This window comes from Peromyscus eremicus, chromosome 16_21 (genome assembly GCF_949786415.1).
Source record: "Peromyscus eremicus chromosome 16_21, PerEre_H2_v1, whole genome shotgun sequence".
NCBI classification, from domain to species: domain Eukaryota; kingdom Metazoa; phylum Chordata; class Mammalia; order Rodentia; family Cricetidae; genus Peromyscus; species Peromyscus eremicus.
In genome coordinates, this window is record NC_081432.1 from 61,543,991 (window position 1) to 61,566,599 (window position 22,609).

General features: G+C 54.9%; 1 protein-coding gene across 2 annotated transcripts in view; it reads left to right on the forward strand.

Annotated features, from left to right (window-relative positions):
* Tfeb (transcription factor EB) overlaps nt 1-22,046 on the forward strand; it is a 53,525-nt gene extending 31,479 nt beyond the window's left edge. The window contains exons 2-9 of one of the 2 annotated variants that reach the window (XM_059281548.1): nt 15,908-16,145; nt 16,224-16,478; nt 16,873-16,953; nt 18,433-18,553; nt 18,650-18,706; nt 19,868-19,943; nt 20,404-20,551; nt 21,003-22,046. In XM_059281548.1, the coding sequence (XP_059137531.1) occupies nt 15,930-16,145; nt 16,224-16,478; nt 16,873-16,953; nt 18,433-18,553; nt 18,650-18,706; nt 19,868-19,943; nt 20,404-20,551; nt 21,003-21,482 (1,434 nt within the window). In that variant the 5' untranslated portion in view covers nt 15,908-15,929 and the 3' untranslated portion in view covers nt 21,483-22,046. Of the gene's footprint in view, nt 1-15,752; nt 16,146-16,223; nt 16,479-16,872; nt 16,954-18,432; nt 18,554-18,649; nt 18,707-19,867; nt 19,944-20,403; nt 20,552-21,002 lie in introns of those variants that run through there. The other variant, XM_059281547.1, reaches the window with a different exon arrangement.
* The last annotated feature ends 563 nt before the right edge of the window (nt 22,047-22,609 follow it).

A 22,609-nucleotide genomic window follows, 5' to 3' on the forward strand; every position in this document is an offset into this window, starting at 1 on the left:
GGGCAGGAGCAGAGGGTGTGGAGTCAGGGGAAGGGCCCCTCGGCCGAGGGTTCTGGACCCACTGCTTGTGGTCCTCAGTGGCCTCAGTCCATGCTGGCCACCCCCTCCTGCCCCCACCAGACGTGAGTCAGATCGAAAGCAGAAGCAGCCAGCCACGGTGCCGGGTGAAGCGAGGCAGAGCCAGCTGAGCTATTTTGGAACCTGGTTAATTCCCCCTCCGGCCGCCACCTCCTGTTCTCAGGGCTCCTGTCCTCTCTTGGTCTTCAGTACTCTGCCTTCCCCAGGAGACAGTCGGGATGGTGCTTGGTTTCCCTGCGCTGTGTGGGGGTGCTGTTAAAAATTCTCCTACCTGGACCTCCTTGCTGGCTAAGTTAGAGGGGCTGGCTTCTAGGGTACTAGTCCTTGGGTGGGTGTTGGGGCAGAGTGCCCCCTCCTGGTGGGGGCTGGCAAACGCTAGTGACCCTGCCCTGCCCTGCTGTGCACCGCCCTGCCCTGCCCTGCCCATCTTTCACCAACTCTCAGGCCAGATGTCAGCTGTCGCTCCCAGGGTGGGAGCTGACTGGAGCTTCAGGTGGGAGCCCGTCCCAGAAGTCAGTCTCAGAGGGGTGGGGGTGGGGATTTCCAGACCCAGAGGGAAGATATTTTGGGGTCACAGACCTGTGAAATCACTCTCTGAAACAGTCCTACCAGGTCCCCATAGTCAGCGGCTCTTTGTTAGGAATGCTAGGCCTGTTTAGGGTTCTGGCCCCATACTTTGGGGTTTCTGTGGTGCCCACATGAGCTTGGGCGCCCCAGAAGTCCAGTCTGCAGTGGTGAATGAGGTCAGTGGGGTGTGGGTTGGGGTGCTGATGGTGGGGGTGCTGGAGGTAAGAACTGTCACCTGTCCATGGATAGAGTGGTCTGTGTAGCTGGAGACAAGTACGATTGCCATTGTCCCGTGCATGTGTGTGCGCGCGCGCGCGTGTGCTCGTGCGTGTGTGTGTGCGCGCGCGTGCGTATGTGTGCGCGTGTGCATGCGTGCGTACGTGTGTGTGTGTGTGTGTGTGTGTGTGTGTGTTAGTGCCCTGAGGCTCAGTGTACCTGAGAGTCCTCTGTCTCAGACTTATCCTGTCTTTTGGGGGAGGCAAAGCCCCAGGTTGGTGTGCCTGTGACAGGGAGTGTCTGTGGGTGCCGTGGTCTTTGTGTGAGTGGGTGTTCCACATGCAGTTTGTCGTGACCGAGTCTCAGTACCCCCTCAGCTTCCCTTCTGCTATCCCATAAACCCTGGGTGTGGGTGCCTCATGCACTGGGCCTACCACCCACCCTCCAGCCTGCACTTGGGCTCCTGGGCTGTGTGCTCAAGTTCATGGTGGAGATTATTCCCGTCCTGTACCCTTCTAGCCTGGACCACCCTGTGCTCCTCCTTCTTGTCACCAGTTTTCAGTCTTGGAATCAGGTGACCAAATCCTCAGAGGTCAGCGTGTGAAGTCTCTTTGTTTACTGCCGCACAGATCCGGGACTTGTCAGGATACATCCTCAGTCTGGCAGTCGGGGCCAAGCCCTGAGGCTCCGCCCTTCTAACCTGCACTCATGAGTGTGACACCTGTGGATCATGTGTGTGTGTGTGTGTGTGTGTGTGTGTGTGTGTGTGTGTGTGTTTGAGAGAGAGTTTCATGGAGCCCAGGCTGCCCTCAAACTTAGCATGTACTTGAGGATGACCTTAAGTTCCCGATCCTCCTCCCTCCACCTCCCAAGTGCGGGGATCACAGGCATGCACCCTCACCCACATCAGGTCCTGTGTTGACGGATAAGGACATAAAAGGCCTCCACCTAGATCCAAACTCCAGTTGGTGGACAGGCAGGGAGCTGACCATCTCCATCACCCCCCACCTGCTCCAAGGAAGACGGACGGCATTGCTACCATCTGTTTACAGATAGGGAGACTGAGGGTCCAAGAGGCTGTGTGCCTGCCTGCCATCACACAGCTGCTAAGAGGCAAAGCCAGATTTGACTTCAGCTTCGAGGGGTTCAGAACACACGTGCACTCTGCTGAACCTCAGAGCTCAAGTAGACCTCATTACACCCGAGGCCTGGGCCTCAGGCAGCAGTCGGGGACAGCAAGGTGTGGTCCTTGCTGGCTCTTAGTGGGACAGCAGCTTCTGATGGGAAGGAAGGACGACGGAATGGAGTACAGTTCTGCGGGAGGGCCTGTGTCTTGTTCCCACCCACTTCCTTGTGCACTTCCCAAAAAGACATCTGGGCTGGGCATGTGTGCTTGGGTATGTGGGTTCAGAGAGGGAGTGCTCCATTGCCTACCTGCTGTGTGACCTTAGGAATGTCATCTGACCCTCCCTGTTGCCCCTTGTGTAAAATGGGATACATTAGCACCTCTGTCACAGGTTGGTAGGGTTGTTTGGAGGATTAAATCCGCAGCATATTACCGATGCTTTGTGTATCATTAGCTCTCGGTAAGAGAAATGATTGACATGGGCAGTTTATGCCTTGGAGTGGCAGAGCTGTGTCTGTTCAGGGGCGTTTTCTCCTCCCCACCCCATGCCTTGTTATCTGTTTGTTATTACTTGGCAGAACATGGGTGTGCAGTTACGAGGCTGCTTCTGAAACACTCATACAGTCTGGAGGAAGTAGCTCCTCACAGCCACAGGAGGGGTAGGGGCGGGGGTCGGGGACAGCAGGGACTCGGATGAGGTTTTGTAGACCCCAAGGGAAAGGAAACCCTTCCACCAAACTCAGGGAGTATGACAGGGTGACAGTGCCCCTGAGGGCCGTTAGTAGCTCAGGAAGATAGAGGCCTGGGTATAGAGCTGGAGTTGATTACAGAGTTAGGCCTTGGGCCCAGAGCCAGAAGGTGCTATGAAATTGACAAGGAGCTTTTCCAGCCCCAAGAAAGGGTCCTAAGAGGCTGGGGTGGGGCGGGCAGCTTGGTTCCTAAGGCCCTTAGAGTTCTGGAGAAGGGTTCCTAGCCCATCAGGAAGTGGCGGTGGAAACAGCCCTGGTTCTTCTGTCTAAGCCCTGCAGTCCTACCCACCGTGTGTACAAGCCCAGCCTTGTGTACATCCGTGCTGCCAGAATCTTCTACGCCAGATCAGGCCAGAAGGAGTCTGTGAGGAGCCCGTCAGCCTCACACAGGGAGCCGAGGCCCAGAGAGAGCAGGATTTGTCTAGTCACACAGCTGGAAGTCTTGCCCGTTGTGCGTCTTTACCTCTGCTCTGGCCTTGGGCAAGCATTGCTGGAGCCTTTGTAACCTGCCATTGTGAACGTGGCTGTGATTCGCTGCAGGGGAGGCACAGGTTGCTGAGTGGGCACAGACAGGGCGTTGGTACTTGTGGTCCTGGTCTGGAGTCCCCCTCATCTGCCCTCAGGCCCCATTCTTGTTGAAAAGCCATCTGAAAGCTAGCCCTCCCTCCGCTCTCCCATCAGACCCTTGTGCTAGTTGGGCGTCACATCCCTGATTTGTGTAATCACATTCTGCTGACAGTTTGCTGTGCTTCCCAGGCACTAATGGCCAGAGTGAGATCCGGATACATGGTCCCCAAGGCTCCTGGCTGTGTCTTCTTGACCCGAAGCCTTGGGTGGACCTGAGTCTGATAGCCTCTAGGAGAGCCAGAGGGTGGTACACAGGCCTTTATAGTTCTCTGTGGGGTTCATGTGGGGATGGTGGGCAGGACTTGGGGGTGTAAGGGGTAGCAGTGGGGAACGCTCCTGTGCCCCTGTTCTCCTGTTGGACGAGTGGTGGTGGACGCTCTGGGAAGGCCTGAGCTGTAACTCCTCTGCAGTGTGACACCGGACAGGCCACACTCCCCTTGAGCTTTGGTTCCCTCTTTTGCTAGTGTTCCTGTTTGTCTCCTGAGGTGTTTGTGGGGCACACAAGGGCCAATGTGGGCCCGTGTCAAGTGTGATCCTGACGTACAGTAGGGACTCAGAAGTGCCTGCAGAGCAAGAGGAGAGGAGATCTGTGAGCGTGTGGGGTGACCATGACTGACGAACACCCCAAAAGTTCTGCGCCTGTCCTGGGAAGTCTGCTGGATAGACGGGGTAGAAAGGTTCTGAAGAACGTGAAAGGTGGTTTTGCTGGGCGCTTTCGTGTAGGAAAGCTGGGGACCCTGGTGGGTGACCAAGAAACCAAAGAACAAAAAAAAGTGGACACAGGCAAGACTCCGAGTGGATGAGAGTCTGGGGTGCAGAGGGGCTCAGTCCCTTGGTCCCACTCCAGCCAAGGGAACAGGTGGCATGCCAGCTAAGGTAAAGCTTGGGCTGCAGAGGGATAGGACAGAGGGAGAGAGGCTGGGGGAAGAGAGACAGAAGAGGAGAGAGCATCGTCAGAGAGAGGGTCTCTGTGGAGTCAGAACCCAGCACGGCCCAAGGACTTTTCTGATGTCCCCTCCCGGCACTTGCCTTGGCTACACATCCTCTTCCTGTCTCCCCATCCTCCCACTTCAGTGACTCCCCCTACATAGGAGGAGTGCAGCTGGCCCCTGAGGGTCAGGACGGCGGCGTCTCTGGGCTGGGTTGCCTTTGAAGCTGTCCCTGTGTGCCCAGTTGCTCAGGTTGCCCCAGACTCACAGGCTGGTCAGGCAGGAGGTGGCAGCTCCCACCCTTTCCTGTGGGATGTGAGCTGGGGCCTGGGGTTGATGAAGTGTGAGGGCTGGAGGCTACCCCAGGCTATCAGAAGTCCATGCTGTGCTCTTCCCTCCCCTCCCTTTCCTTCCCTCCTCCCCCTGTGTCTTTGCTCAGGGGTTGGAAAACAAGCCTCTGGCCAGGCCTGAAAGCACTGCTCTCTAAAATCCCAGCTACTCAGGAGGCTGAGGCTATAGGTCAGTGGTAAAGCCTTTGCTGGGAGTGTGGGAGACCCTGGGTTCAATTCCCTGTACCTCAAAAATAAAACAAACCAGGGCTGGAGAGATGGCTCAGAGGATAAAGTCCTTTCCCACAATCAAACCCTGAGAACCAGAGTTTGGATTTCCTGAACTCCTGGAAATGCCAGGTCGGTGCAGTGGCCTGCCTGTAATTCCAGCGCCTGGAACAGGCAGAGACAGGGTCCCTGGAGCAAGCTGGCTAGCTAGACTAGCTCATATCAGTGAGCTCTGAGTGTAAGTGAGAGACCTTGTCTCAATGATTAAGGTGAAGAGAGATTGAGGAAGGAAGACCCCTGATGTCAACCTCTGGACTGCATACACATGCACACCTCACACTCACACACACATGCACAGCCCCACACACATACACACCACACACTTGCACACACCCCCACACATACACACCACATACTTGCACACATACACACCACACACATGCACATACCCCCATACACACCACATACTCACACACATGCACACCACACACCCACACACATGCATATACACACATGCATACCACATACTCACACCCATGCACACCACACACTCACACACCCCATACTCATACACATGCACACCACACACACACCTGCACACCACATACTCACATACACACACACACCCATGCACACCACACACTCACACACCCCATACTCATACACATGCACACCACACACACACCTGCACACCACATACTCACATACACACACACACACACACCCATGCACACCACACACTCACACACCCCATACTCATACACATGCACACCACACACACACCTGCACACCACACACTCACATACTCACATACACACACACACACACCCATGCACACCACACACTCACACACCCCATACTCATACACATGCACACCCCACACACACCTGCACACCACATACTCACATACACACACACACACACCCATGCACACCACACACTCACACACCCCATACTCATACACATGCACACCACAACACACCTGCACACCACATACTCACATACACACACACACACACACCCATGCACACCACACACTCACACACCCCATACTCATACACATGCACACCACACACACACCTGCACACTACATACTCACATACTCACATACACACACACACACCCATGCACACCACACACTCACACACCCCATACTCATACACATGCACACCACACACACACCTGCACACCACATACTCACATACACACACACAAACACACCCATGCACACCACACACTCACACACCCCATACTCATACACATGCACACCACACACACACATGCACACCACATACTCACATACACACACACACACACACACACCCATGCACACCACACACTCACACACATGTTAAAAGAGAAGAACAAAGGCAGACCCCTGACTACCCCAGCCTCTAGCCCCCCCAGTGGTGGACCCCACAGGCTGAGCTCCATGTCGTCACTCAGGGATGGGTTTACCTCTGCATGTCACTCTATTTCTGGACCTGCAGTTGTCACCTGTAAGGGTCAGGCAGGCCTGGGCCACATTCTGCATGACAACCCCGAGTGTCTTGGAGACCAGTGACTGTCAGCCTGGAGAGGCCTTCAGGGTGTGGCCTCAGGGATCCCTCAGGTGCCCGGAGATGCCCTCTGTCTACCTTAGAGTGGTGAGTGCAGGCAGGAGGGACCTGATGGAAAAGTTTATGAGCTGCATGATTCAAATTTGTGCATTTAAAAAAATTTATTTGTTAGAGGGACTCAGGAGTGCCACAGTGTACATGTGGGAGGTCAGAAGACAGCTTGCGTTGGTCTCTCCTTCACCGTATGCACCCTGGGAACTGAATTCGAGTCATCATCACCGTGGCAAGCACCTTGACTCACTGGGCCATCTCAGTGGCCGCACGTTTATACGTTTTGCTCGGGTCAATTAGGCATCACTAAACAGGAGAAAGACTCAGAGGCAGCTCACAAGTGCCTGTAACTCCAGTTCCAGAGGATCTGATGCCTCCTTCTGGTCTCCATAGGCACCCGCACGTACTGGAGCACATATGGACAAGCAGGCACACACACACACACACACACACACACACACACACACACACACATAGAAATAAGAAAATGTAAAGGGTAAAAAGTGTTGGGACTGGAGAGGTGGCTCAGAGGTCATGAGCACTTGTTGCTCTTGCAGTGGACCCAGGTTCGGTTCCCAGCATTCACGTGATGGCTCACAACCATCCATGACTCCAGTTCCATGGGATTTGACACCCTCTTCTGACCTCTGCAGGCACCAGGCATGCATGTGGTGCATATACATACATGTAGGCAAACACTTGTTAAATTAAATAAATCTTTATATATACATACATATACATATATACACACACATATATACACACACATATGTACACACACATATATACATGTATATAGTTTAAAAATGTAAAAGCATGCACCCCTGACCTCATCCTGTTTTGGTACCAGGGACCTTCCACCCAACCAGTGTACAAATACTAGGTGGTTCCAGTTTGCTGTCCTCCAGGGTGGGAAGTAGTTGTTGCTACCCTCCTGACCTCTAGGAGCCGCTGGCCGGATGCTGGGATGATAACCTGCATTGAGGTTGTCTCCGGTGTTCTAGCCCCGGCCTGCCTGAGGGCCCAGGGAACTGGGGACTGCTCTTCTGCCTCTCTAAGGCCCCTCACAGTGAGCTTCATAATGGACATAAGCTTTGGGAAGGAAACAGTCCCGCAGAGGCTGCTCTGTGCCAGCCTGGAGCCCTGGGTGAGTGGGGCGAAGGGATAGGTGTCTGGAAGGATCCTCTTCCCAAGAGGAGCAGAGACGGGGGCTCCACCCTGGAGATGGAGATGGCCCAGGTGGTAAAGAGCTGCTGAGAGCATCAGGACCTCGGTCTCCATCCTCAGGACCAGGAAAAACCAGGCATGGTGACAAACATCTCTAACCCCTGCTGGGAAGTGGGAGACAGGCAGGAGGAGGATTCTGGAGTTCATAGGTCAGCCAGCCTAGCCTATGGGTGAGTTCTGGATCAGAGAGAGATCTGATCTCAAAAATCAAAGTGGAGAATGACTTAGGGAGATATTTGATGTCAGCCTCTGGCCTACACATGTATGTGCATATACATGCAGGCACACCTATGTACACACACACACATACACACACACACACACTTGTTCAGGGACATTACCCGTGAGCTCAGACACAATGGTGGTGACAGGAATTGGTGACACCTCTCTGTGTACACACTTCCATTTTTGCAGTAGTTTTTCCCTAACCGGGGTGTACTCTGGGAAATCTGGCTCCAACTAACAAAACCAGTGGGGAAACTGAGGCAGACATTGAGTCCAGCCCAGACTGACACTTGAACCCACTGAGTTCCGATTCCAAGCTCACAGTCCTTGTGAGAGAAGGACTTCTGTTGTAGAGGTGGCCTTGTCCTGGGGTATGGTGACTGTGTGGACATCTGAGCTAGTCTGCCCTCCCTTGCTCTTTTGAGACAGGGTCTCATGTAGCCTAGACTGGCCTTGAACTTCTGATCCTCCTGACCATGCATGCTGGGAAGTTCTACCCACTGAGCTACACTCCTGGCCCCTACGCTGTCTCTTCTTGCCACTCAGCCTTCCTGCGGCAGAGGATGCACAGAGAACACCGTCCCAACCTGGAACCCTCTGCCCTGACTCCTTCCTTTCCTGCTGGTGTCCAATCCCCTGCCCAGGCACCCATTCCAGAGGCCTTTGTCTAGGGTCATGGTTTCCTCCCGATTGACCCTGCAGCTCCCACACAGCGGGTGGTTGTGGGAGCATCAAGGAGAAAGGACATCCTCCCACCACAGAGGCAGGCATGTAGCAAATGACTTTAACAGGCACCCCAGCTCTGGGCTCACACTTTGCGGTTTCAGCTGCCAGACATGTGCTTTTCTGGGAATGCGGAAACTGGCTCTGCCCTTTGAAGAAGGGTAGCTGCCGCTCTTATGTTTGGCAGTTTCGGACTGTTGCTGGACACCTTCCTGGCTCTGGGCTATATGAATGAGATCAGCTGCCGGACCCTTTGATGAGTAGGGTACTTCTTCAAGGGGACTCCTAAAATCAAAGGTGGCCACCCTCAGCCCAAAACAGGATGGGGATGGTTCCCAGTACAGGAAAAGCCGGGCTGCCAGGACCCAGCCCTGATAGCAGCTCTGGGGACTTTATGCCCCTGCCTCGCTGTCTGTCTCCAGGATGCAGGAACAGCAAATGCACTGTTGTGAATGAACTACAGAATTAAACCAGGTGCAGCTCCAGTGTGGCGCTGCTCACTTGTAATCCCAGAAGCTGGGAGGTGGAAGCAGGAGGATCAGGAATTTGAGGTTATGTTTAGCTACGTAGCAAGTTTGAGGCCAGCCTGGGCTACAAGAGACCCTGTCTCAAAAAAATAAATAAATAAATAAATAAATAAAACAAAATCAGGGTGCTGGAGAGAGAGCTCAGCAGTTAAAGGCACTTGCTGCTCTTCCTACGGGACCCCAGTTTAGTTCCCAGCACCCACGTGAGCCAGCTCATAAGCACCTGTAACTCCAGATCCAACACCTTCTTCTAGTTTCCTTCGACACTTGCATACAGAGAAGTGTGCGCACGCACGCACAAAGTCTTTAAAACACACACACACACAAAACCACTGAACACCCATGCACTTAATTATGAAGCCTGTCATAATTTTATGTATTTCATCCCAAGACATTTTTCTGTGCGTGTGTTGCACACTGTGTACTGCAAACCCAGCACACCATGGGGGGTGATAGCAGATTTTATATAAAATTGTGCATCTTACATTTTGTCCCTTCACAAAACCTCATGCCGTTTGCCCTAAACACATTGGAGGGATGAATCATAATTTATTGAGCAGCCCTGTTACTGGACATTGAGACTTCATTTCTTTTTGTTCTCTGTGTTTGGGTATTTTGCTTTCGTGTATGTCTATAGATCCCATGTGTGCCTGGTGCCCACGGAGATGAGAGAAAGTGTCAGATCCCCTGGCACAGGAGCTGTGGACAGCGGCGGGTCCGTATATGGGTGCTGGGATTGAGCCAGGCTCTCCAGAAGAAGAACCAATGCTTAGTTGCTGACTCATTGCTCAGCTACTGTATTTGTTTAAACAGGCTCTTGCTATGTAGTCTAGGCTGGCCTGAAACTCAGCTGTGTAGAACAGGCTGGCCTCAAACTTTTACTATATCTGGAGTGCTGGCAGCACAGGGATGAGCCACCACACCCATCTTGAGACTGTCTTGATTTTTTCCTACATGATGTATACTAACTGTATGTTTGCATACAAGTGTTTTCTGCATTTAGAATTACTTCCTTGGGCTAATGAACATCTGTAATTAAAAAAAAAAACTTCTTTAGTGTGTGTGTGTGTGTGTGTGTGTGTGTGTGTGTGTGTGTGTGTGTGTATAAATGGAGGTTCAGAGGACAACTTGTGGAAGTCAGTTCTTCCTTGTGGATTCTGGGGATCAAATTCAGGTCCTCAGGCTTGGTGGCAGGTGCCTCTGTCCATCCAGCCATCTTGCTGGATCCCAGGTTGTCCTTGAGCTCATACCAAGGAGTGAACTGGTAGTCGTGCCGAGGGATCCTGGACATGCTGAGGTCCGGGCTGCTGGGGAAGGCAAATCGCTTACTATTTCTTTTCAGCTGTGCAAGGTTGGCCTCCCTCCTCCAGTGAGCTTCAAAAATGAAAACAATTAGGAGCGAGCAGCTGGACCAGTGCTCATAAACAAGTCAGGCTGTGTCAGCAACACCTGCCTGCAGCATGTCACAGACCATTCCTGGTCCCCTCCCGCAGAGTGGCCCTTTCTCCCTCCCAGGCAGTCCCCCAAGGCTGACTGGATCCTGACTTCTCACACAGTAGATGCTTTCTGCCTGGTTTTGAACTTTATATTTGTAGATGGGACTTTGTGCATTTTTGGTGTTTGTTGTTGTTGGTTTTTGGAGGTAGGATCTCTCTATGTAGCCCTGGCTGTCCTGGAACTCCCTGTGTAGACGAGGCTGGCCTTGAACTCACAGAGATCTGCCTGTCTGTCTCCTCTGCCTCTGCCTTCTGAGTGCTGGGATCAAAGGTATGCGCCACCACACCCAGCCTGGCTCCAGGGATTTCTGAGTCTGGCCTCTATTGCCACAGTCTAGGAGGGCCCCAGGCAGTGGTGTGTGGGGTCAGTGGCTAAATGGTGTGGAATGGCTGTGCACAGCTTTTTTTTCAGGGGGGAGGGGGAACTGGCCTGGGGCTTGCTATGTAGACCAAGCTGGCCTCAAATTCATAGAGCTCTGCCTGCCTCTGCCTCCAGAGTTCTAGGATTAAAGTCATGGCCGTCACGTCTGGCCCTGTGCACAGCTTCTTTGTCCCTTTTCCTTCGATGAACATTAGGTCGTGTCTAGTTTGGGTCCCAATTACAGTGCTGCCATGGAGACATCCTCATCAGTGTCCTTGGGTGATCACATGGATTTCCGCTTTGAGATACAGCTTTTCTTTTAGTTTTTTTCTTTGTTTATTATTTATTTATTTATGTATTGAGACAAGGTCTCGAGTGTTAACCTCAAATTCTCCCCATAGCCAAAGATGACCTTCACCGTCTGTTCCCCTGGCCTCTGTCTCTGTGTGCTGCAGTCACAGGTGGGCACCACCCGCCGTGCCCAGTTCACTCAGTGCTGGGGATTGAACCCAGGGCTTTGTGCACTAGGCAAGCAAGCCCTCCACCGACTCAGCTACATCCCAGCCTCAGCGATCCAATTTTTAAAGGATCTACCTACAAGGCAGACGAATTCCCAAGAAGTTGGGTGTGGGCGACAAGTGCCTCCCGGTGTGTGGGAGACCGGGGCAGGAGGATCAAGAGTCTGTGGCCAGCCTGGACAACATAATGAGACCCTGTCTTTCAAAACAGTGTTGGAGAAGCAGTTCATTTGGTAGAGTGCCTGCTTGGTCACACAGAGTCCTGAATTGGATGTCCAGCCACATGAAACCAGATGTGGTGCTGCACAGCTGTAATCCTAGCACTTGGGAAGACAAGTAGAAGTATCAGAAGTTTAAGTCTATCCTTGGCTACATAGTGAGTCTAAGAGCAGCCTGGAACACATCAATGCCTCTGCCACTGAGGGTTCCCACCTGGCTTAACAACTGTTGCTCTGAGTAGGGCAGAGTTTGGGCCTGGCGAGATGACCTTGGGGGATGGGGGACCCCTTCTTTTCAGAGATATGTTCAGACGTGATCAGGATCAGATCGGGCTCCCACAGGCCTCTAGAAGCTAGCCTTCCTCACACAAGTCACACATAATCACACAGGAGAGTTACATGCTTCCTAAGGGGGGGGCATATAAATAAGTTCCTATTTGTTACCCTCCCCAAAGGTGACCACCTTTCAGGTGTCAGGGAGCCCAGAATAGTATGTTACAAGTAGAGGTGGGCATCGGCTGCCTTCACTCCTGCTGCTTGGTAGCTGTGCAGCTTTGGACAATCGCTTGACTTCTCTGTGCCTCCTTCCTGAAATCTCTACAAGGATAGTCTCTCCCAGGCTAGCGCCCACCCGGCATTGATGCTTCTTCTTTGGCATTGATGCTTCTTCTTTCTACCCATCTACCCTCTGTAGTTCCTCCTCCTCCTCCTCCACTTCAGGGTGGATCCTTGCTGTCTCCTTTCCTGGACACAAGGCTTTTCCCTGACCTCTCTCTAGACTCCCATCCTGACTCCGCCATCTCCTTAGGAAAAGTTCTACCCAGCTGGTTCCCACTCAGATGTAGATGACTGGTTAGGGAAGTCCGCAGTAGGTGGGCAGGTGCAGCCAGAGGAGGCGGGATCCTCTCTTCTAGCTGCCCAATGCCTGCAGACTGAGTTCTCCGCACTCACCAAGTCTCCTGGAATCTCACAGCAGCCCCACCCGAAAGGCACCTTTTTTTTTTTTTTTTTTTTTTGAGACAGAGTTTACTATGTAGCCTTTGTTGGAACTCACTCTGTAGACCAGGCCGGCCTTGAACTCAGAGATCTGCCTGTCTCTGCCTCCTATGTACAGGGATTAAAGGTGTGTGTCCCTGTGCCCGACTGGGAAAGCACTTTCATTGGTTCGCTTTACAGAGATCAAGAAAGCGAGGCACAGAGAGGCTTGATAATTTCCCCGGGTCACCCAGCCAGGAAAGGCCATCTGCACGACACTCACGGGTTGTGACTAAACTGTCTCAGCTTTGGGTGGAGCAGTCGGCCGAGGACCTGGACAAACGCAGCTGGGAGTACCCCGTGGGTCCTGGTGTGCAGATGGGGCTGGCCGTGCCATGGGAGCGGCAGGGACTTTCTGGGACCTCTGACCCACCTTAGGGGGTGGTCGGACCTGTACATGGTAGGCCCTGTGGGTCCCGTGTTCCTGGGCTTGCACAGTGGGCCCTTTCCAGGCTGTGAGGGACAGAAAGGGAGGGGCACAGGCATTTGGACTTTCCCTGTTTCTTGGTTCATCCTGGGTAGCCCACCCTGAGACTGAGCAGCATATAGGGTCTCTCCTTCCCAGTCCCCACAAGCCCTTGGTCCTCACCTCTTCTCCCAAGCTCAGAAGGGAAAGCTAGAGTTTTGCCATCAGGAATATGGGGTACAGTAGCTCTGTCTAGGAGGTGCTAGGGGGTGGGAAAGTCTTTTCTGCCTGCTTCCTCCCTCAGAGGTCACTGGTACCCACCCCTCTCAGCCAGACTCACCTGTTCACGCCATCTGCCAGGAGCCCCCCTCACAGGGGCTCAGTTCCCACGCCCATTTCACAGACAGGGAACTGAGGCTAATGCAGCCAGAGCACGGCCTATTGGGTCGAGCACAGTCCTTGAGGTGGCCAGGCCAACCCTTTGTCAGGGGAACAAGGGATTCCTTCTCCCTAGCCCTCCCCTGAGCCGGCTGGCACGGCCAGGCCCCTTGGCCCCCACTGGCCATCTGAAGTCGGATTGTCCATGGAGGGGAGGCTGCTGGCTGCCTAGTGGATGTGTGGGGCCGCATCTGGTCAGAGCCAGGGGTCTGTTTGCCAGTGTGGTTAATGGGCTGTGGTGTGAAGACAGGGACACCCCTCTGTAAGAGCCGGAGAAGGGGCTGTGGGAGGCTGTGGAGACTGCAGCTGGTGACTTCTATGGAACGGGGGAGGGCGGGGAGTCAGAGCCTGGGTTCCTGGGGGCTGCCCTGTAGACATGGGCTGCTCGGGCCTTCGCTGGGCAGAGAGAAAGATGAGGTGACGGACAGGATGGTAGGTATCCTCACTCATTTAGGGAGCTCCTTAGACAGTGGATGGAGTCCTGGTTGGGGATCTGTGACCTGAGCTTCGCATCTGCCCCCAGCCCTGGCTGCCACCCTCTCCTCCACAGCATGGGGAGACTAGATACCTGGGGTGGATCCTAGCTCTGACCTGCCACAAGAAACTTACCTGCCCTGTGCCTCTGTTTCCCCTTTTTTATGAAAAGACCATGGTTTGGGGTTGAGCAAGGGCTTTCCAACATGGCTAATGGAGGCCGTGGGTGCCAGTTTGAAGACCCTGGCTGTGCTGTGCCAGTCTCCTGCACTCAGACTGCCAGGCACTGGCATCCAGTTTTTACTGGACACGGAGGAAGGCACTGTCCACACAGCAGGAAACTGAGGCTCTAGGAGACTGAGCAGCTGGCCCGGGTCACACAACAGAGGTGAGAACCCGGCTCTGCATCCACCCCCCCTGTGGCAAAGCCCTTGCTCGACCATGAGTCCATCTTGACAAATCACTCCCTAACTACTCTCATGGACTCAGGTACCCCAAGCCCTGTGCCTCTCAGTCTTGGGCTGTCCCTGGAAGTCGCTGGGTTCTGCTTTTTCATTTGTGCCCCAGCGAGGGGACGGGGCTTGGCCACAGTGACCCAGAGATGGAGCCTGCCCAGTTTCGGGGTCCCCCACCTCCCAGCCTAGGTTTGGGGGCCTCAGCCATCCCTCTCCACAATGGGTCAAGCTCCAAGCTCCAAGCAGTGAGGAGCCCTGAAGTGGCCCTTCTGCACAGGACTATACCTGCCTGTGGGCCCCCTTTCTCTTTGAGACTGTGGGATCCAGGAGCTGGGGGGACTGCATCTCCAGTGTCTGCTTCATGGATACTATTCATTCTCTCCATTCTCCTCACCCATTGGTGTCTGTCTCGCATGCCCCAGAGGCTAGAGGCCGAAGGTAGCACAGTAAACCAACAGATGAAATGCGTCCCCTCAGGGGACTTGCATTCCTAGTAAGGGATAGACAGTGAACGCAATAACAAACGTAATAAGAAACAAAAATGCCCTGTCCTAGATGGTGGCATCTGATCCAGAGAAGCAAGGAGTGGGGGATAATGCCATTTTAACACAGCGGTCCTGAAACGGCACTATAAGGGGGCACTCAAGTCTTGGAGGAGGAGAAGCGAGCGAGCCTCTGTGGTATTTGTAGAAAGAATGTTCCAGGTGGAGGGGCAGCAAGTGCAAAGGCCCCGGGGCGGAAGCGTGCCTGGGGTGTTTAAGGCTGGAGGTGTGGCTGGAGTAGGTAGAACAAGGGAGAGAAGCATGTGGGGTGGGGTGGGGGTCTGAGGGGGACCATGAAGGCAGCAGATTACAGAGGGCCATTGAGGCCATGTCTAAGGACGTAGGCTTTTGCTCTGAGTGAACTGGGAGCCATGGAGCGTTCTGAGCCGAGAGTAGGCAGGAACTAACAGGATGATGGAGCTTTGAGCAGATGGTGGGGGAGGAGCTCTGAGCATCTGGAGACTCCTCAGGCCCTCAGAGGAGGCGTGGTGCGGGCTGGACAGGGGAGGGGCAGGAGAGGAGGATGGAGCTGAGGCCAGGTATGAAATGCTCAGGATGTGGCTGTGACAACGAGGGGTCAGGTGAGCTCCTGCAGTCGTGGAAGGACAGAGTGCTCATTCTGGTCTAGGCGTCAGGGAACTTGGGCTCATGGCTCAGCTTGCTCAGTGGCCTTGGGCAAACCCCTTCTGTCAGGACTCAGTTTCTTCTTATGTACAATGGGAGCAACCATACTTGTGCCAGCCCACGTTTAAAGACCACGAGGATGATGAATACTTCAGGGACCTGTCTCCCCTCGACTACAGGGAGCCCGAGCCAGCAACCGCCATGGCGTCACGCATCGGGCTGCGCATGCAGCTCATGCGGGAGCAGGCGCAGCAGGAGGAGCAGCGAGAGCGCATGCAGCAGCAAGCCGTCATGCATTACATGCAGCAGCAACAGCAGCAGCAGCCGCAGCCGCAGCTGGGAGGACCACCTACCCCAGCCATCAACACCCCAGTCCACTTCCAGTCGCCACCACCTGTGCCTGGGGAGGTGTTGAAGGTAGGGCCTCTGCCTCGACTTCCGTCCCTGCTCCAGGAGTCCCAGCCTCCTCCACAGCTGTGCCTTCCCCTTCCCCAGGTGCAGTCCTACCTGGAGAACCCCACCTCCTACCACCTGCAGCAGTCCCAGCACCAGAAGGTTCGGGAGTACCTATCTGAGACCTACGGGAACAAGTTTGCGGCCCACATCAGCCCAGCCCAAGGCTCCCCGAAACCCCCACCAGCAGCATCCCCTGGGGTGCGGGCTGGACATGTACTGTCCACCTCAGCCAGCAACAGTGCCCCCAACAGTCCCATGGCCATGCTGCACATCAGCTCCAACCCTGAGAAGGAGGTGAGTGAGGGGTGTCGGTTTGGGGTCCCCTGTGGCAGTCTGGAAGAGTCTGGTTTCGATGGCCGAGGTGGAGCTGTGTCTTCAGGGAGCTCCTGTCTGAGGGAGACACAGCCCTGCCTCAGGGAGCCCTGGTCTGAGTTGAACTACCATCTTCTTACAAGCTCTGCCGGAGACAAGGCAGACGCAGAAAAGCCGAGCGCTCTCACAGCTCTCAAGAGCTCCCTGGCCAGGGGTTCCTGGGACAAGCCTAACCAGCCTTAGGCTCAGCTCTAGGGCCCTTCTCCGGTCCATTTCCTCCTCTAGATGGGGAGGTTGGGTGAGGTGGTGGTGTGGGAGGTGAACGGCTGCCCCTCTTTAGGTGGGCCGTCCCCAAATGGACTTTTCTGTCTTCTAGTTTGACGACGTCATCGACAACATTATGCGCCTGGACAATGTGCTGGGCTACATCAACCCTGAGATGCAGATGCCAAACACGGTACTCTTGGGTTGGGGGAGGGGGCTGGCACACACAGTGGTTCCAGGGCTGGAGAGATGTCAAAGCAGAGCTGGTGTCTCTGTGGAGGCAAGAGTCACCTCCATCAAGAACTGTGACATGGACTCAGGGACCCTGAGTAGAACTGAATCAAGAAACACAAGCTGGGTATGGTTAATTCCAGCTCTTGGGAGGCAGAGGCAGGTGAATCTGGGAGTTCAAGGCCAGCCTGGTCTACAGAGTGAGTTCTAGGGCAATTGGAGCTATATAAGTGAAACCTTGCCTAAGAAGGGGAAAAGACAGACACGCCCCAACCTTGGCCAGTGTGTGTGATGGGGCAGACTCAGGGAGTTCCCTGAGTGGGGTAGAGGAGAGGCTGGAAGAACCTTCCAGAGCAGCAGTGTGTCCAAATCAGTCAGCCCTGAACTGATTGTTCCTATGAGGGTCTGTGGATCCTCTCCTCTGTTGTGCCCAGGGCCAAAGGTTTGTGTTACTCACTCGGTAGGGCTGGCCTTGTCCCCAGCCACAGGACCCTTCTGTCTGACAGTCTTGTCTGCAGGATCATTCTGACTCTTGGCTTGCGTTGTGGGGAGATCAGAAGGGACCAAGAGGGAGGGTGGGGCTGGAGAGATGGCTCCGTGGCTGGCAGGTGGAACAGCTCTTGCAGAGGACCCGAGTTTGGGAACTCAGACCCATGTCCATGACCTGTAACTCCAGCTCCAGGGATCCAACGCCCTCTTCTGGACTCTGTGGGCACCTGCACAACCCCACACGTGGACACAGACGTACACAAAAAAGTAAACATAAAACCAAAGTTAAGAATAGAGCACCGTGATAGGAGTTCATTCCCAGCAGCAGACCCTTTTTCCTTGGGGCTCACCTGTTGGCTCTGGGTCCTTTGGCTGGAGCAGACTACCGAGTATTGCCGTGTGAAGCGAGAAAGTCCCCGGAGGGAGGAGGTCGTCAGTCTTCTGTTCCTACTGCCCTGGTGACATTGCTAGGGGTCTGAGCAGGAGGCAGAGCCGAGTTCAGACCTATTGCTCGTAGGCACTGAGGTCAGGAGCAAGGTTCTGCGGTTAATTATCCAGTCACCTCCCTCAGTGGCTCCCATCCACACAGTCTCCAGGCCTGTGGCTGGCTGTGGTAGGAACCAGCCAGTCTTTCTCAGACCTGCCTGTAGCATTTATTATCCGCGCTCCTGCTCTGTTCCGTACTCTCAGAAACTCCCAGGTTGATTGGGCTCCTCCCAGGCCGTCTCCAACAGGACTTAATCCCATCACTGGTTAGGTTCCTCCTCCGCCCCTCCGCCCCAGCCCAGGGCTCCTGAGGGCAGGGCTGTGCTAGGCCACACTTTCTCAGATTGCACAGCGAATCCTGGAGAGGGGCTGCTCGGGTAATTTTACCACTCCTTCGAACCGCGCTCTTGGCACCATGGGTCCAGATGAGGACTCACCAAACCCCTCTCCACTCCTTCCTCTACAGCTTCCCTTGTCCAGCAGCCACCTGAACGTGTACAGCGGCGACCCCCAGGTCACAGCCTCCCTGGTAGGTGTCACCAGCAGCTCCTGCCCTGCCGACCTGACCCAGAAGCGAGAGCTCACAGGTACTGCCGTCCTCTCTCCCGTACCCTTGGGGTTCCCCCTTCTTCTCTTTTCTCCCTCCCTTCTTCCCACCACCTCTCTCCTTCTCTGACCTCCAGATGCTGAGAGCCGGGCCCTGGCCAAGGAACGGCAGAAGAAAGACAACCATAACCTAAGTGAGTCCCGCCCCTCCCTCGTCTGACCAGGGCTGAGAAGCTGGCACAGCCTCGCTGCCCACCCTAGCCCTGTACCAGCAGCCGTAGTCCTGGTCACCACATGCTCCAGGGCCGCTGAAACCCCCACCTTCCAACTAGGCCAGTGGTTCTCAACCTTTGGGAGTCAACCATCCCTTTCATAAGGGCCACATACCAGATATCCTACTTATCAGATATGTATATTATGATTCATAGCAGTAGCAAAATTACAGGTATGAAGTAGCGATGAAAGTAATTTTAGCCGGGTGGTGGTGGTGGTGGCGGCGGCGGCGGCGGCGGCGGCGGCACAGGCCTTTAATCCCAGCACTTGGGAGGCAGAGGCAGGCGGATCTCTGAGTTCAAGGCCAGCCTGGTCTACAGAGTGAGATCCAGGACAGGCACCAAAACAACTGAGAGAAACCCTGTCTTGAAAAACCAAAAAAGAAAGAATTTTATTTTCCTTTTGCTTCAACATGAGAAACTGTATTGAAAGGTTGCGGCATGAGGAAGCTTGAGAACCCACTGCTCTAAGTCTTTTTAGGAAACTGGGAGGGGCTGCTGGGAGGCATTTTCTTGAATTTTCCAGTTCATTAGATTTCAGTCTTCAGGGCCTGGGGCAATAGGAGTGGAGGCGATTGCCCCAGGGAGCTCTCTGGCTAAAGCTGGCTAGGTCTCCTGACCCTACCCTAACTGTCTAAACTACCCTGGCCTCCACAGTCTGCAGTCCCGGCCTCAGGACTCTGCTTTCTTTCTTTTTCTTTTGTCTTTTTTTGTTTTGTTTTAGAGACAGGGTTTCTCTGTGTAGTTTTGGTGCCTGTCCTGGATCTCACTCACAGAGATCCGCCTGCCTCTGCTGGGATTAAAGGCGTGTGCCACCACCGCCCGGCTTGTTTCTTTTTTGAGACAAGGTTTCTCTGTGTAGCCTTGGCTGTCCTGGGACTCACTCTGTAGACCAGGCTGCCCTCAAACTCAGAGATCCACCTGGCTCTGCCTCCCGAGTGCTGGGATTAAACCATCATACCAGGCCTTGGGTCCCTTTTATTTTAAACTAAGATTTTCTATGGGGTGCCCACTCTAGGTTGGGGGCTTCTCTTAGGCGGGGCCCCACCTTTCTAACCATGCCCCTGAAATCTTAATCTGTAGTTGAGAGGAGACGCAGGTTCAACATCAATGACCGCATCAAGGAGCTGGGAATGCTGATCCCCAAGGCCAATGACCTGTGAGCAGGTTTCTGGAGGGGGGGGAGGGGCTGGGCTGGGCAGCGGCTGCAAATGTTACCAGTTCTCGGTTGCTAAGGGCAGTGATGGAGGTAGCATGTTTGAGAAGAGAGGGTTCCTGCCTCTGCTGGGTCAAGACAGCTTCTGTTGGGAAGGGAGGCTTTGGGGTACAGAGGGACTTCCTGGAGGAGTCATGGGGAAGTGTCTGAAGGGCCCTGGGCTGATGGAGAGGAGAGAGATGCAGGGCAGGAGTGAGGACAGGGGGATGGGTATGGGTCGGGCAGATTGCTTGAGCCCAAGGATTAGAGAGGAGCTGGTCATTTCTGTGGACAAACCCCCTTTACTCAAGGCTCGGCATGGGCAGGGGTGGAGGCAGCTGGGGCTTTGAACCAAGCCTGGTGTCAGAGGAACCTGGTCAGGCCTCTGGTGCACACCTCTGACTCCGCATGGTTGTGGCTGCAGGGACGTGCGCTGGAACAAGGGAACCATCCTCAAGGCCTCTGTGGATTACATCCGGAGGATGCAGAAGGATCTGCAGAAATCCCGGGAGCTGGAGAACCACTCCCGGCGCCTGGAGATGACCAACAAGCAGCTCTGGCTTCGCATCCAGGTCTGGCCCTGACTTTGGGTTCCTTGGGTGGCTCCCACTGATCTCCTCCGGCTCCAAAGCCCTGGGTCAGGGTGTGAACATCTGAGGTTGGAGATCCGGAAAGAATGCCCATTAGGGAAGGAAGCTGTATCTGTCAGGATATTTGCTGCTTAAAGCTCTGACTTAGGGGGTTGGGGATTTAGCTCAGTGGTAGAGCACTTGCCTAGCAAGCACAAGGCCCTGGGTTCGGTCCTCAGCTCCAGAAAAAAAAAAAAAAAAAGCTGTGACTTAGAGAAAGATCTTGGTCTAGATTCAAGCTGCCCCCCCACCCCCGCGCCCCGCTTTCTTCTCCAGCCAAGACATGCTGTTCTTGAGTGTCACAGGGGAAGGGGGCAGGTGGTGCAGCAGGGCAGAGGGAGGGCTAGCCTGGTGCTGGTATCGTGTATCTCACCACCCCATCTGTCCCCAACAGGAGCTGGAGATGCAGGCGCGGGTCCACGGCCTCCCCACCACCTCGCCGTCCGGTGTGAACATGGCTGAGCTGGCCCAGCAGGTGGTGAAGCAAGAGCTGCCCGGTGAAGATTGCCCGGGGGAGGCTCTGATGCTGGGGCCTGAGGTCCCTGACCCTGAGCCGATGCCGGCTCTACCTCCCCAGGCCCCGCTGCCCCCAGCCGCCCAGCCTCAGTCCCCTTTTCATCACCTGGACTTCAGCCACAGCCTGAGCTTTGGGGGTGGGGGTGATGAGGGGCCCACAGGCTACCATGATCCCCTGGGGACAGAGCATGGCTCCCCATTCCCCAACCTGTCCAAGAAGGATCTGGACTTGATGCTCCTAGATGACTCCCTGCTGCCCCTGGCCTCCGACCCCCTCTTTTCCACCATGTCCCCTGAGGCCTCCAAGGCCAGCAGCCGGCGGAGCAGCTTCAGCATGGAGGAGGGCGATGTTCTGTGACGCTGGCAGCCCCTGTGCCAAGGAGCAGGGGCTGCCTGGGGGCTGGGAGGACAGGGCAGAGCCCTCCCATCCTTCAGGCTGCACTTGGTGTGAAGTAGCCGCCTACCCTGCCTCTCCTTCCCTGTGGTTGGCCCGTTTGGACTTAGTGCCTGCCTGGCGGCCGATGGGCCGGAGAAGCCCTCCCCTTCGGCTTAGGGCCCCTCCTCTGGGGGCAGAATCGTGATGGGGAAGAACATGGGTGGGGTGAATGAGGGATGAGAAGAAACCCTGGTAGGGGAGCCCTCTCTTCTGAGCCTGGGCCCCTCCATGAAGGACATTTTGGAGAAGGAGGTATAAGAAGTACCTCTGAGACAGCAGCTGGTCTGGGGGTGCCCAGGCCTACCTTCCTGGGACTAGACGGTGCCCAGCCTGTCCCCCAGCCTGATACTTCCCCCACAGGTGGGGCACCCACCCCCCTTTGGTGCTAACAGCTCTCCCCTGGTGGTATGAGGGTGGGGTGGCCAGAAGAGTCTGGGCTCAGGGTGGAGAGCACCCCCGCCCCGGACCTCCCACTTTGTGCCTTTAGTAAACACTGTGCTTTGTATCATGGCGTCCTGGCTCTGCGGTGCATGCGGCCTCCGCTCACAACAGGCGGGAACCAGCCCAGTGGGCCCCTTCCTGGATCCAGAATTCAAGTGCTCCCTGAGGGTCTGGAGGAGGTTCTCCTGAATTCAGCCCTGACTCCAAGGGAAGAGAGAAACCTTTACGGTGTGCGACTGGGGGCATTGTGTCTCGCTGGTGCCACGAGGTGGCGCTGCAGCCACGCTGGTCCCACAGCTCCAGCTGTGGTCTGAACAACAGTGCTTGCTGCTGAGTGTGGACAGGTGTGCTCTCAGAGCCTTCCCTAGGTGTTGCTCTGGCTGGTCCGTGTTCTAGTGGGGCCCTCAACATTCGTCCCCTTCCTTCCGCTTGGAGGTGACCCCCAGGCTGTATCCTTATGGCTGTGGGGAAAGGGACCAGCTTGAACTTGATTTGGAATAGATGGGAACAGAGGACCCTGGCTAGGAGTCCAAGGTGTGGGCTCACCTCCTTTCTGTTCCAGCACTGTCCGCTAGTGGGGTTCCAGCACACCGTTTGCTCCAGGTTCT